The 15,057-nt window shown below is 40.9% G+C and overlaps 1 protein-coding gene across 1 annotated transcript in view; it reads left to right on the forward strand.

Annotated features, from left to right (window-relative positions):
- The window catches only part of LANCL2 (LanC like glutathione S-transferase 2), an 82,042-nt gene that overhangs the window by 13,621 nt on the left and 53,364 nt on the right, over nt 1-15,057 (forward strand). Inside the window, exon 2 of the mRNA XM_052636776.1 lies at nt 4,989-5,106. Coding sequence (XP_052492736.1) covers nt 4,989-5,106 — 118 coding nt within the window. The remainder of the gene's footprint in view (nt 1-4,988; nt 5,107-15,057) is intronic.

Genomic DNA, 15,057 nt, shown 5'->3' on the forward strand with positions numbered 1-15,057 from the left:
TACATATGTTTAGAGTGATTATGGATATGTCAGAACTTACTGGGCTTCCTCAATGGATCAGCAGAGAAGAATTCACCTGTAATGTAGGAGACCTGGATGTGATGCCTGGGAAGATCCCCTGGAGGAGGAAAAAACAACCCACTCCCATATTCTTGGCTGAAAAATTCCATGGACAGAAGAGCCTGAAGTCTAAAGGGTCACAAAGAGTCAGACATGACTGAATGAGTACAAATACAAGAGCTTCCTAGTGCCATCTTTTTAATTGTGTGTTGGCTATTTTGTGCTTCTCTTGTTCCCGTTTTATTCTTGCTGGGTTCCTTTGTGAAATGGTGGTTTCCCATTGTTGTATGCTTCTTATTCTCCATCTTTGTCTTTTGGGAATCTAGTCAAGCTCTCTGCTTTGTGGTTATCATGACATACATAAAACATCTGATTTTACTACTTATTTACTACTTATTTTACTCTGATAATGGCTTAACTTCAATCGCATACAAAACCTTTCCACTTTTTCTCTTCCTCCTTTTATGTTTTTTTAAATGCCATAATTTGCCTTCTTATGTTGTGTATTTATTAGCAAATTATAGTAACTTTATTTACTTTTGATACTCTTGTTCTAATCTTTAAAGTAGCATTGTGTTAGCATCATATTACAGGGTTCTGACTTTGACCAGATGTTTGTCTGTGTATTTTTTCTTTCATGTTACTGGTTAGCCTCCTTTCATTTCAACTTGAAGAACTTCTTTCAGCATTTCTTGTTAGATAGGTCTAGTGATGATGAATTGCCTCATCTTTTGTCTGGAAATGTCTTTCTATCCCTGAAGGATAATTCTGCCACATGGAGTATTTTTTTTTTTTAATTAAAATTTTTTTTTAAAGTTTTGACCATGCCAGGCAGCATGCAGAATTTTAATTACCCAACCCAGGGTTAAACCTGTTCTCCCAGCAGTGGAAACACAGGTCAGAGCCACTGGACCACCAGGGAAGTTCCCAGGTGGATTATTTTTGATTGTTTTTTTTCTCTCATTATTTTGAATATATCATCCCACTGTCTCCTGGCCTGTAAGAGTTCTGAGAAATTCACTGATGTCCCATTGGAGGTTCCTTTGTAGGTTACAGTCTTCTTTCTTTTCTTGCTGTCTTTAGGTTTCTCTTTTTTGTGTTTGATTTTTTTATACTTTCTGTTTTTTAAATAAAATGTCTTGGAGAAGGACATTTTGGGTTGACTTAATGGGGCAATCTGTTTATTAGCTTCATGAATTTGATGTCCAGATCTCTTTCCAGATTTGGAAAGTTCTCAGCCATTATTTCTTTAAAAAGTTTTCTGCCTCTGTTTTCCCTCATTTTTCCTTCTGGAACTCTAATGATTTGGATATTGGGTTTTTGAGGATGTCTTCGTAGATTATTCAGACTTTCTTCACTTTTTTATTCTTTTTTCTCTTTAGGCTGAGTTCTTTCAAAGTTCCTGCTTTTTTTTTTTTTTTAAGAATTTAAAAAAATATTCACTTATTTATCTGGCTGTGTCAGGTCTTTGTTGAGTTCTGTGGGTCCTTTTGTGTGGCACACAGACCCTCTAGTTGTGGTCTGCAGGCTCTGGAGCACAGGGGCTCAGTAGTTAGTGGTGTGAGGGGTTAGCTGCTCCGTGGCATATAGGATCTTAGTTCCCTGGCCAGGGGTCGAGCCCATGTCCCCTGCATTGCAAGGCAGACTCTTAACCATGGGGTCACCAGGAAGCCCCCCAGCTGTCTTACTGATTCTGTTTTCTATGTGGTCTACCTGCTTTTGATGCTATTTCGTTTTTCATTTCATTTGTTCAGCTCTTAAACTCTAGAATTTTTTTTTCAGTGATTTCTATTTCCTAGTTAAATTTCTCATTTTCATCACATCCTTTTTTTTTTTTAATTTCTTTGAATTGTCTTTCTGTGTTTTCTTACAGCTGAGTTTCCTTAGAACAGCTATTTTGAATTCTTTATTGTATAAATAGTAGATTTTCCTGTCTTTAGATTTGGTTACTGGAAGATTATTGTGCTCTTTTGGTGATACCATGTCTCCTTGATTTTTTTGTGATTCCTAATAGAGTCCAAAATGCATCAGCAGAGACTACATTCCTTTAATGGCCTCTGGGAATCTTACATGCCACTCTCTGACTTGCTCCCTCTCCCCAGGCGTGGACTTCCCTCTGGGATACTCTGGATGCATTATGAGAAATGAGAGAATTAAGTCTCTTCAGCAGAGTCCTGCACAGACTCAGATACTAAACGAGTGTGGCTGGCCCTTTAGGAACGGGACTCAGTGGCTCTCCCTTTGCCCTGTGGGAGAAATTGTGGGCTGTCTATTTAGCCATGTGCTGTACCTATACATTATGTGATGCAGGCAGAGACAAGCTAGTCCTCTTATCCACTCCAGCTCATCCAAACTTCTGTTTTTCTTTGTCCTCAAAAAGAATATTGATGCTTCTCTGGAAATACGGATTTCCACAAAGGCTGTCTCATCTGAAGGTGACTGCTGAGTCATTGTTCTGCCTGTACTCCCAGACTATAGCTCAGGGGCTGGACCTGGCTCAGTCTCCTGTAGGTTTCACAGCTGGTACTGAAGTCTGTCTGCTTATTACCCAAGGCTCTAGTGGGCTAGGTTTGCTCTAAGTCCCTTGGAGTATGATGCTGGGTTCCACTACTCACATGAAAGTTCTTCCGTTTGTGGATAGATGCCTAATTTTTGTTCTTTAGTTTTTAATATTTATACTTATTAAGTTTTTCCTAAATGTACACAAGAGGTTATTATATCAGAGATTAATTATTTATGAGAAAGAAAGTAACTAGTGAGTGGTCCCCTGAGTCTCATGTCTAATCCTGAGTCAGCAAAAGCCAGGTCAAAGGTTCATAGCCAAAGTCTGTATTATAGGCAAAGAATGAAGAAAAGTAAAGTTTTCTGTGCTTTTTATAAAAGGGAAGAAGACAACTGTCTCTCCTTCCCTTTCTGAGAGAGTTTTGTCAGAAATATCAAAGTCGTCATTGTTGTTATTCAGTCACTGAGTTGTGTCCAGCTCTTTGCAGCCCCATGATGGACTGGAGCACACTAGACATCCCTGTCCTTCACTTTCTCCTGGAGTTTGCTCTAACTCATGTACATTGAGTCAATGATGCCATCTAACCATCTCATCCTCTGTTGCCCCTTTTCCCTCCTCCCTTCAGTCTTTCCCAGCATCAGGGTCTTTTCCAAGGAGCTGGCTCTTTGAAGCAGGTGGCCAAAGTATTGGAGCTTCAGCTTCAGCATCAGTCCTTCCAATGAATGTTCAGGGTTGATTTCCTTTAGGATTGACTGGTTTGATCTCCTCACGGTCCAAGGAACTCTTAAGAGTCTTCTTTTCAGCACCACAGTTCTAAGGCATCTCTTTGGAGCTCAACCTTTTTTACTGTCCAGCTCTCACATCCATACATGACTACTGGAAAGCTACCATAGCTTTGACTATATGGACCTTTGTCACAAAGTAGTCTTTGGAATGTAAATAAATCTCTCTATGATAAGACCAGGCTCCTTTGTCTTCAGTTCTATGACTGGGAAGTGTCTTCCTGCTCCGGACTCTGATCCCCTTTGAAATGTACACACATTCTCTGGGGCTTTCACAGTTGTAACATAATTCTAAGGTTGCTTTTAGTCCAGAATCCCAAATTTTAGTAAAATTTGGCCTGAAAGCACTAACTGTCCAGTAACATGAAAGTAACTTCCCTGTAGCCTCACAGAGGGATGTTTCTTAATGATAAAGCCTGTAAAGAAACATAACAGTCCTAATTTGTCTGTGTCAAATAATAGAACTGTAAGTACACTAAAGGGGGGCGAAAAGAGAATTACAATTACACCTCAGCTATTGATGTAGTGACTAGAGTTTTCAGAAATCATCAAAGGCAGAAAAATCTGGACAACACTGTCAACTACATGTTTAAGAATATTGATGTGGGATTTCCCTGGTGATCCATTGGTTAAGAATCTGCCTGCTTGTGCAGAGGACAAGGGTTCCATCTCTGGTCAGGGAAGATCCCACGTGTTGTGGGGCAGTTAATCTGCATGCCACAACTACTGAATCCGGGCTCTAGAGCCCATTCTCAGCAACAAGAGAAACCACCACAGTGAGGAGCCTGTGCACAGCAACTAGAGAGGAGCTTCTGCTCGCCACAACCAGAGAAGGCCTGTGTGCAGTGACAAAGACCCAGTACAGCCAAAAATAAATAAGATTTTGTAAGAATTACTGATAAATTTCCTTTGAGAACGATCACCAGCACTCAGTAAGAATATCTCCTTCCTTAGCTCCTAGCAGCCTTGGAACTTAATGTTTTATTATTTGTTAATCTGATAATATTTGTATTTATTTTCAGTGCATTACTTGCTAAGTGACTGAAAATGTTTGCATATGCTTGCAATTTGATTTTTTCTTTTTGTAAGGTATGTTGATAATTTTATGTGTATTTCCATATTGTTACATAGCCTGCTTTTATTTATAATATTTTATATTGTATATATTCCTCCCTTGTCATTGACTTTTAAACCATCTTATGTTCTTTAACTTAAAATGTTTGTGTAGTCAAATCCATCTCTTTACTCTTTTTTTGTTTTGTTTTTTTCTTTGATTTCTGCAGCTTATTTTTTGTGATCCTACTTGTTACTTAGAATCCATATAGGGCACGCTCTCATTTTAAAATTTAACCTCGTAAAAACAAGGTAGACTCGCTCCAGCCTTAATGGGCCAGGTATTATAATTTCTATCTGTTTGTTTTTACAACTTAGACTGTTAGTTGAAGTGTTTGAAGTGAAGTGAAGTGAAAGTCGCTCAGTCATGTCCAACTCTTTGCAACCCCATGGACTATATAGTCCATGGAATTCTCCAGGCCAGAATACTGGGGTGGGTAGCTTTTCCCTTCTCCAGGGAATCTTCCCATCCACTGCAACATTATCCTGGTCTTCTGTAACTTAACATTATGTCTTCTTTTGGTTGTCAGATTATTAATAACTTCGCAAGACGAATCCAGACCAAAATTAAAGATCTTCTACAGCAAATGGAAGAAGGGCTGAAGACAGCTGATCCACATGATTGCTCTGCTTATACTGGTTGGACAGGTAAGTCTATGGGATATAAGTAATTGATACGTATTCTTTTGGGATTATGATATGTAAGACTTGGATCTGAATTTTTTTTCTTTTAAAATGATAATGTTTTATATTTTATAAAAAGAAGTTTTGAACTATCTTCATTGATGAAATGCTTTGTAACTTTTTTTTAAATTTATTAAAAAAAAATCTAGCATAACAGGCTCTAGATTCATCCATCTCACTGGAACTGCCACACATTCATTCTTATTTATGGCTGAATTATATTCTTTTGTATATATGTCCGACATCTTCTTTATCCATTCTTCTGTTAATGAACATCTAAGTTGCTTCCTTGTCCAAGCTGTTGTAAATAGTACTGCTATGAACACGGGTACGTGTGTCTTTTTGAATTATGGTTTTCTTAAATATATGCCCAGTGGTGGTGGTGTTGCTGGTTCATATGGTAGATTTATTCCTAGTTTATTAAGGAATCTCTGTTCTCCATAGTAATTGTATCAGTTTACATTCCCACCAACAGTGCAAGAGGGCTCCCTTCTCTCCACATCCTCTCCAGCATTTCTTGTTTCTACAGTTTTGGATGCTGGCCGTTCTGACTGGTGTGAGGTGATGCCTCATTGTCGTTTTGATTTGCATTTCTCCAGTGATTACCATGTGTTTATTGGCCATCTGGATGTCTTCTTTGGAGAAATGTCTGTTTAGGCCTTCTGCCCAGTTTTTGATGGGGCCTTGTTTTTCTGATATGGAACTATATGACCTGCTTATATATTTTGGAGATTAGTCTTTTGTCAGTTATTTCATTTGCAGTTATTTTCTCCCATTCTCAGGATTGTCTTTTAATCTTCTTTATTGTTTCCTTTGCTGTGCAAAAAGCTTGTAAATTTAATTATGTCCCACTTGTGTTGTTGTTGTTTTTTTTTTTTAATTTCCATTACTCTTGGAAGTGGATCAAAGAGGATCTTGCTATGATCTCGTCAGAAAGTGTATTGCCTGTGTTTTCCTCTAAGAGTTTTATAGTTTCTGGCCTTACTATTTTAAGCCTTAAATCCATTTTGAGTTTATTTTTGTCTGTGATATTAGGAGGTGTTTTAGTTTCATTCTTTTGCATGTAGCTGTCCAGTTTTCCCAGCACTGTTTATTGAAGAGACTTTCTTTTCTGCAGCGTATGTTCTTGCCTCTGTTGTCACAGACAAGGCGTCCATAGGTGCGTGGGTTTATCTCTGGGGTCTCTAACCTGCTCCATTGGTCTGTATTTCTATTTTGTGAAAGTACCACACTGTCTTGATGACTGTAGCTTTGCAGTAAAGTCTAAAGTAAGAAGGGTTAATTCCTCCAGCTCCATTCTTCTTTCTCAAGATTGCTTTGGCTATTGGGAATCTTTTATTACAAATAGCTGTGAAAAGAAGAAAAGCAAAAAGCAAAGGAGAAAAGGAAAGATATTCCCATCTGAATGCAGAGTTCCAAAGAATAGCAATAGCATGGAGAGATAAAAAAGCCTTCCTCAGCGATCAGTGCAAGAAATAGAGGAAAACAACAGAATGGGAAAGACTAGAGATCTCTTCAAGAAAATTGGAGATACCAAGGGAACATTTCATGCAAAAATGGGCTCAATAAAGGACAGAAATGGTAAGGACCTAACAAAAGCAGAAGATATTAAGAAGAGGTGGCAAGAATACACAGAAGAACTGTACAAAAAAGATCTTCACGACCTAGATAATCACGATGGTGTAATCACTCACCTAGAGCCAGACATCCTGGAATGTGAAGTCAAGTGGGCCTTAGAAAGCGTCACTATGAACAAAGCTAATGGAGGTGATGGAATTCCAGTGGAGCTGTTTCAAATCCTGGAAGATGATGCTGTGAAAGTGCTGCACTCAATATGCCACCAAATTTGGAAAACTCAGCAGTGGCCACAGGACAGAAAAGGTCAGTTTTCATTCCAAACCCAAAGAAAGGAAATGCCAAAGAATGCTCAAACTACCGCACAATTGCACTCATCTCACACGCTAGTAAAGTAATGCTCAAAATTCTCCAAGCCAGGCTTCACCAATATGTGAACCATGAACTTCTGATATTCAAGCTGGTTTTAGAAAAGGCAGAGGAACCAGAGATCAAATTGCCAACATCCACTGGATCATGGAAAAAGCAAGAGAGTTCCAGAAAAACATCTATTTCTGCTTTATTGACTATGCCAAAGCCTTTGACTGTGCGGATCACAATAAACTGTGGAAAATTCTGAGAGAGATGGGAATACCAGACCACCTGACCTGCCTCTTGAGAAATCCGTATGCAGGTCAGGAAGCAACAGTTAGAACTGGACATGGAACAACAGACTGGCTCCAAATAGGAAAAGGAGTGCGTCAAGGCTGTATATTGTCACCCTGCTTATTTAACTTCTGTGCAGAGTACATCATGAGAAACGCTGGACTGGAAGAAACACAAGCTGGAATCAAGATTGCCGGGAGACATATCAATAACCTCCGATATGCAGATGACACCACCCTTACGGCAGAAAGTGAAGAGGAACTAAAAAGCCTCTTGATGAAAGTGAAAGAGGAGAGCGAAAAAGTTAGCTTAAAGCTCAACATGCAGAAAACGAAGATCATGGCATCCGGTCCCATCACTTCATGGGAAATAGATGGGGAAACAGTGTAAACAGTGTCAGACTTTATTTTGGGGCCTCCAAAATCACTGCAGATGGTGACTGCAGCCATGAAATTAAAAGACGCTTACTCCTTGGAAGAAAAGTTATGACCAACCTAGATAGCATATTCAAAAGCAGAGACATTACTTTGCTGGCTAAGGTCCGTCTAGTCAAGGCTATGGTTTTTCCTGTGGTCATGTATGGATGTGAGAGTTGGACTGGGAAGAAGGCTGAGTGCCGAAGAATTGATGCTTTCGAACTGTGGTGTTGGAGAAGACTCTTGAAAGTCCCTTGGACTGCAAGGAGATCCAAGCAGTCCATTCTGAAGGAGCTCAGCCCTGGGATTTCTTTGGAAGGAATGAAGCTAAAGCTGAAACTCCAGTACTTTGGCCACCTCGTGAGAAGAGTTGACTCATTGGAAAAGACTCTGATGCTGGGAGGGATTGGGGGCAGGAGAAGAAGGGGATGACAGAGGATGAGACAGCTGGATGGCATCACTGACTGGATGGACAGGAGTCTGAGTGAACTCCGGGAGTTGATGATGGATAGGGAGGCCTGGCGTGCTGTGATTCATGGGGTCGCAAAGAGTCGGACACGACTGAGCAACTGAACTGAACTGAACTGAATGGTTTGTCAATTTTTTTTTATCATTTAAAGAACCAGACTTTAGTTTTATTGGTCGTTGCTTTTGTCACCTTCATTTCCTTTTAACTTATTTCTGCCCCGATCTTCATGATTTCTTTCCTTCTACTAACTTTGGGGTTTTTTTTTTTTGTTCTTTTTCTAGTTGCTTTAGGTATAGGGTTAAGTAGTTTTTTTGAATTTTCTCTTGTTTCTTGAGATAGGATTGTGTTGCTTTAAACTTCCCTCTTAGCACAGCTTTTACTGCATCCCATAGGTTTTGAGTTGTCATGTTTTCATTGTCATTTGCTTCTAAGTATTTTTTGATCATCTCTTTGGCTTTCTTCAGTGACCTCTTCATTACTCAGAAGCATTTTGTTTAGCCTCCATTTGTTTGTGATTTTTATGGTTTTTTTTTTCCCCTTGTAGTTCACATCTAATTTTATAGCATTGTGGTCAAAAAGATCTTGAGATGATTACAGTTTTTAAAATTTACCAAAGCTTGATTTGTGACCCAAGGTGTGATCTATCCTGGAGAATGTTCAGGAAAAAAGTGAGAAAAAAGTGAAATCTACTGTTTTTGGATGAAATGCCCTGTAGATATCAATTAGGTTCAACTATTCCAATATATCATTTAAAGCTCGTGTCTCCTTATTAATTTTCTATCTAGATGGTCTGTCCATTGGTGTGAGTGGTTAAAGTCTCCCACTATTATTGAGTTACTGTTGACTTCCCCTTTAATAGTTAGCTTTTGCCTATGTATTGCGGTGCTTCAGTGTTGGGTGGATATATATTTATAATTGTTACATCTTGTTCTTGGATTGAACCTTTGATCATGATGTGGTGTCCTTCCTTGTCTCTTGTAATGATGTGTATTTTAAAGCCCATTTTATCTGATGTGAATATTGCTACTCCCACTTTCTTTTGTTTTCAATTTGCATGGAATATCTTTTTCCAGCCCCTCACTTTCAGTCTGTATATATTTCTAGGTCTGAGGTTATTCTCTTGTGAACAGCATATATAAGGGTCTTGTTTTTGCGTCCATTCAGCTAATCTGTGTTTTGACTGGAGCATTTAATCCACTTACATTTATGGTAATTATTGATATATATGATCCTATTACCGTTTACTTTTTTTCTTTGAGGGTTTTTTTTTCTGTAGGACTTTTCTTTCTCTCGTGTTTCCTATCTAGAGAAGTTCTCTTAGCATTTGTTAAAGCTGGTTTGGTGGTGCTGAATTCCCTTCACTTTTGCTTCTGTAAAGCTTTTATTATCTCCTTTGGATCTGATGAGATTCTCGCTGGATAGAGTAATGTTGGTTGTAGGTTTTTTCCCTTTCATCAGTTTTAAGTATATCCTGCTACTCCCTCTGACTTGTAGAGTTTCTGTTGAAAGATCAGGTATTAGCCTTACAGGGATCTCCTTGTATGTTATTTATTGCCATTTCCTTTCTGCTTTTAATATTTTTTCTTTATGTTTAATTTTCATTAGTTTGACTAATATATGTCCTGGTGTGTTTCTCCTTGGGTTTATCCTTTATGGGATTCTCTGGTCTCCTTGGACTTGGGTAGCTATTTCCTTTCCTGTGTTGGGAAGTTTTTGACTATAATATTCTCAAATATTTTCTCATACCCTTTCTTTTTCTCTTCTTCTGGGATGCCTATAATTTGAATATTGGTGCACGAAATATTGTCCCAGAGTTCTCTGGAGTGTTGCTATTTCTTTAATTTTTTTCCTTTGTCCTATTCTGCTTCAGTTATTTCCACAATTCTATATTCAAGTTCACTTATCTGTTCTTCTGCCTCAGTTATTCTGCTGTTGGTCCCCTCCAGAGTATTTTTAATCTCAGTTATTGTGTTGTTTGCTGCTGGCTTTCTAGTCTTTATTTCTTCTAGGTCATTGGTAAACATTTTTCATATATTCTAGATCTGTGTTCCATTCTATTTACCTGTGCATCCATTTTGTTACCGTGATTTTGGATATCTTTACTATCATTGCTCTGAATTCCTTTTCAGGAAGACTACCTATTTCTCCTTCATTTGTTTGGTCTTGTGGGTTTTTACCATTTTCCTTTGTCTGCTTCATGTTTCTCTTTCTTTTCATTTAGTTTAATTTATTGCTTCTGAGTCTCCTGTTGGTAGGCTTGGAGGCAGTAGTTCCTCTTGTTTGTCAGGGTTTCCCCTCCACATGGCTGGGGTTGGGCCGGTGGCTTGCGGAGCTTCCTAGTGGTGGGCACCTGTGCCCGTGTTCTTGTTGTTGGTGGAGCTGTGTTTTGTCTCCCTGAAGGGGCGTGCCATATCCAGTAGTGTAGTGCCATATCCAGTAGTGTAGTGCCATATCCAGTAGTGTAGTCTGGGGTTCCTCTGGGCTTGTTATGGCTTTGGGCAGCCTGTCTGATAACGGGCAATGTGAGTTCCTGCTTTGCTGGAGGTTTTGCTTGAGGTGTCTGGTATTGAAGATTGCTTGCTTTGGGGTAAGGCTTGGTCTTAGTGTTGAGAGACCTTTGGAAGAGCTCTTGGTGATTAATGTTCCATGGTTGGAAGGTCTCTTGGTCCTGAGTCCTGTACTTGGGTCTCCCATCTCAGGGGTTAAGGCCCAACCCCTTAGTGTAGCTCCAAGATGTCACAGGCCACACAGCACAGAACACAAACCCCCAAGACTAATGGTTAAACCACACCCAAAGAAACTCACACACTTATCTTGAGAAAAGAGCAAGAAAAAAGAGATGAAAAGAAAAAGAGAAAAACAGGAGTTGAAAACGAAGAGAGTAATCAAGCCATTAAACAAATCTATATGTGAAAATCAGTGCTAAAAACTAGACTAGCACAGTGGAGAAGGAAATGGCAGCCCACTCCAGTATTCTTGTCTGGAGAATCCCAGGGACAGAGGAGCCTGGTGGGCTGCCGTCTGTGGGGTTGTACAGGGTCAGACATGACTGAAGCGACTCAGCAGCAGCGGCAGCAGACTAGCACAAATACAGAGTAAAAAACATGGAAAAAATGTAATATAACTGAAGAGTACTGTAAAAACAAAAAAATAGAATGAATTCATTTAAAAATAAGATGTTTTAACAAAGGCAAAAGTAGTTCATAAAAAAATAACAAAGGTTTAATAAAGAAAGAACATCATTGGAACAATATCAAAAAGAAAAAAATATAGAGAGTGAGAGCTGGAAGAATGTTGTACTGATTCCTTATTTTCCTCTTCACACAGTGGGCTGTAGTCGATCTACGTACTCCGAAAGTCTTCCAGCATTTCTGGAAAGGTCTTTGGACCTGTTGTGGGCAGTGTAATGTCAGCTCAAACTCAGATTTTGCCTTACTCAGTAGTTGCTTTACTTGTTTCCAGAGTCCACAATTGCCCCTAAAGTCCACAATTTTGTGGGGATTTAATCTGCTGCACCTGCAGCTGTAAGAGCTGTTTTCCCTTCTCTCTGTTGCTCACACGGCCCCTGGTTCTCTGCTCTGGTTTAGCCCCTGTCTCTGCTTGTAGGCCTCCCTTAATGTCTGTTTTCCACCTAGACATGAGGGGACAAAAATAGCAGCTAATTAGGGCTCACTTGTGCAGTTCGACTGGGGAAAGGGAGGGGTACGGCAGACACATTTGGGTGTGTGGGGAGTGCCCACTGAGGCTGAGATCTGCAGGAAGTCGCCACACTCTAAGGAAAGTCATGCCCTTCCCCAGGGTAATTGGCCTCAGGTTGTGGGTCCCTAGGCAGAGCCAAGCTGCTCAGGCCTCCAGAAAAGTGTGGGCAGTGACCTGTGCCCTCTCACAGGTTGGTGGCAGTTGCAACCCCTGGGGTCGAGACCATAGTGGCCTCCCGTCCACCGCCTCTGGCCCCGACACTGGCCTGGCAGCGCTCAAGTATCCCATGTTTCCCCCTCTGGTATCACAAACTGCAGTTGTGTCTGTTTCTGCATCTGGCTCTCCTGCCAGATTTTCTGTTTCTAGAGTCACTGACTGCCGCTGTCTCCTTTTCCCTCTGGCACTTGTGAAGATGGGGTCCTGCATTCCATGAGCATGGGGAGGTGGAGCTTCCCTGCAGCAATGACCTCTTGCCTCTCTGGCAGGCCCAGGCTTTTCCCTGAACTCCCTTAGCTGTATCATACTAACGTCCTCAGAGTATCTTCATGGTAGTCAACCCCAGTCCTCTCCCTGGAGTCCGACCCCCAAAGCCTGAGCCTTGATACCCAGCCTCCACTCACTGTGGCAGGCATTCAGGCCACTTCTGAATTGGGAAGGGCTGTTTGGCAGATCTCTGTGGTGAATTATCTCGGTTTTGCCTTCTGAGCACCTGTTGCTGGATTCCCCTCTGAGAGTCCAGAGGTTCCCCTGACCCCTCCCATGAGGGGTTTCCAAGTGTGTGGAAACTGTTCCTCCTTCATTACTCCCTCCACAGGGTGCTGGTCCCACCTCAAAATCCTTTGTCTCTTTCTTTATCTTTATCCTTTGCTGTATCTCCGTCTTATGTTATCTCAAAGACAAGATTGACATATCTTTTTGGATGTCTGTCATCTGCTAGTGTTCAGAAGTTGTTCTGTAGAAGTTGTTCCACGTGCAGTTGAATTGTTGATGTGTTTGTTGGGGGACCAGTGCATTTTCTTGGCAAAGCTCTATTAGTCTTTGCCCTGCTTCATTCCGCATTCCAAGGCCAAATTTGCCTGTTACTCCAGGTGTTTTTTGACTTCCTACTTTTGCATTCCAGTCCCCTATAATGAAAAGGACATCTTCTTTGGGTGTTAGTTCTAAAAGGTCTTGTAGGTCTTCATAAAACTGTTCAGCTTCAGTTTCTTCAGCGTTACTGGTTGGGGCAAAGACTTGGATAACTGTGGTTATCCAAGTTTGCCTTGGAGATGAACAGAGATCATTCTGTCATTTTTGAGATTGCATCCAAGTACTGCATTTCGGACTCTTTTGTTGACCATGATGGCTACTCCATTTCTTCTGAGGGATTCCTGCCCACAGTAGTAGATATAATGGTCATCTGAGTTAAATTCACCCATTCCGGTCCATTTTAGTTTGCTGATTCCTAGAATGTCGACGTTCACCCTTGCCATCTCCTGTTTGACCACTTCTAATTTGTCTTGATTCATGGACCTGACATTCCAGGTTCCTATGCAATATTGCTCTTTACAGCATCGGATCTTGCTTCTATCACCAGTCACCAGTTGAGCTGTTTCAAATCCTGAAAGCTGATGCTGTGAAAGTGCTGCACTCAATATGCCAGCAAATTTGGAAAACTCAGCAGTGGCCACAGGACTGGAAAAGGTCAGTTTTCGTTCCAATCCCAAAGAAAGGCAATGCCAAAGAATGCTCAAACTACCGCACAATTGCACTCATCTCACATGCTAGTAAAGTAATGCTCAAAATTCTCCAAGCCAGGCTTCAGCAATACATGAACTGTGAACTCCCTGATGTTCAAGCTGGTTTTAGAAAAGGCAGAGGAACCAGAGATCAAATTGCCAACATCCGCTGGATCATGGAAAAAGCAAGAGAGTTCCAGAAAACATCTATTTCTGCTTTATTGACTATGCCAAAGCCTCTGACTGTGTTGATCACAATAAACTGTGGAAAATTCTGAAAGAGATGGAAATACCAGACCACTTAACCTGCCTCTTGAGAAACCTGTATGCAGGTCAGGTTAGAACTGGACATGGAACAACAGACTGGGTCCAAATAGGAAAAGGAGTACGTCAAGGCTGTATATTGTCACCCTGCTTATTTAACTTATATGCAGAGTACATCATGAGAAACGCTGGGCTGGAAGAAACACAAGCTGGAATCAAGATTGCCGGGAGAAATATCAATAACCTCAGATGTGCAGATGACACCACCCTTATGGCAGAAAGTGAAGAGGAGCTAAAAAGCCTCTTGATGAAAGTGAAAGAGGAGAGTGAAAAAGTTGGCTTAAAGCTCAACATTCAGAAAACGAAGATCATGGCATCTGGTCCCATCACTTCATGGGAAATAGATGGGGAAACAGTGGAAACAGTGTCAGACTTTATTTTTTGGGGCTCCAAAATCACTGCAGATGGTGACTGTAGCCATGAAATTAAAAGATGCTTACTCCTTGGAAGAGAAGTTATGACCAACCTAGATAGCATATTCAAAAGCAGAGACAATACTTTGCCGACTAAGGTCCGTCTAGTCAAGGCTGTGGTTTTTCCAGTGGTCATGTATGGATGTGAGAGTTGGACTGTGAAGAAGGCTGAGCACCGAAGAATTGATGCTTTTGAACTGTGGTGTTGGAGAAGACTCTTGAGAGTCCCTTGGACTGCAAGGAGATCCAACCAGTCCATTCTGAGGGAAATCAACCCTGGGATTTCTTTGGAAGGAATGATGCTAAAGCTGAAGCTCCAGTATTCTGGCCACCTCATGCGAAGAGTTGACTCATTGGAAAAGACTCTGATGCTAGGAGGGATTGGGGGCAGGAGAAGAAGGGGACGACGGAGGATGAGATGGCTGGATGGCATCACGGACTCGATGGACATGAGTCTGAGTGAACTTCAGGAGATGGTGATGGACAGGGAGGCCTGGTGTGCTGCGATTCATGGGGTCGCAAAGAGTCGGACACGACTGAGCAACTGAACTGAACTGAACTTGTTGGGGGAAAGGTGATCTCCCCATCTTAATCATCTGCCATTTGAAGGTCTCCTGGACATTAATATTCTTAAACACTTGCCTACCTGTCCTGAG

The sequence above is a fragment of the Budorcas taxicolor genome, chromosome 1 (assembly GCF_023091745.1).
Source record: "Budorcas taxicolor isolate Tak-1 chromosome 1, Takin1.1, whole genome shotgun sequence".
Taxonomy (NCBI): domain Eukaryota; kingdom Metazoa; phylum Chordata; class Mammalia; order Artiodactyla; family Bovidae; genus Budorcas; species Budorcas taxicolor.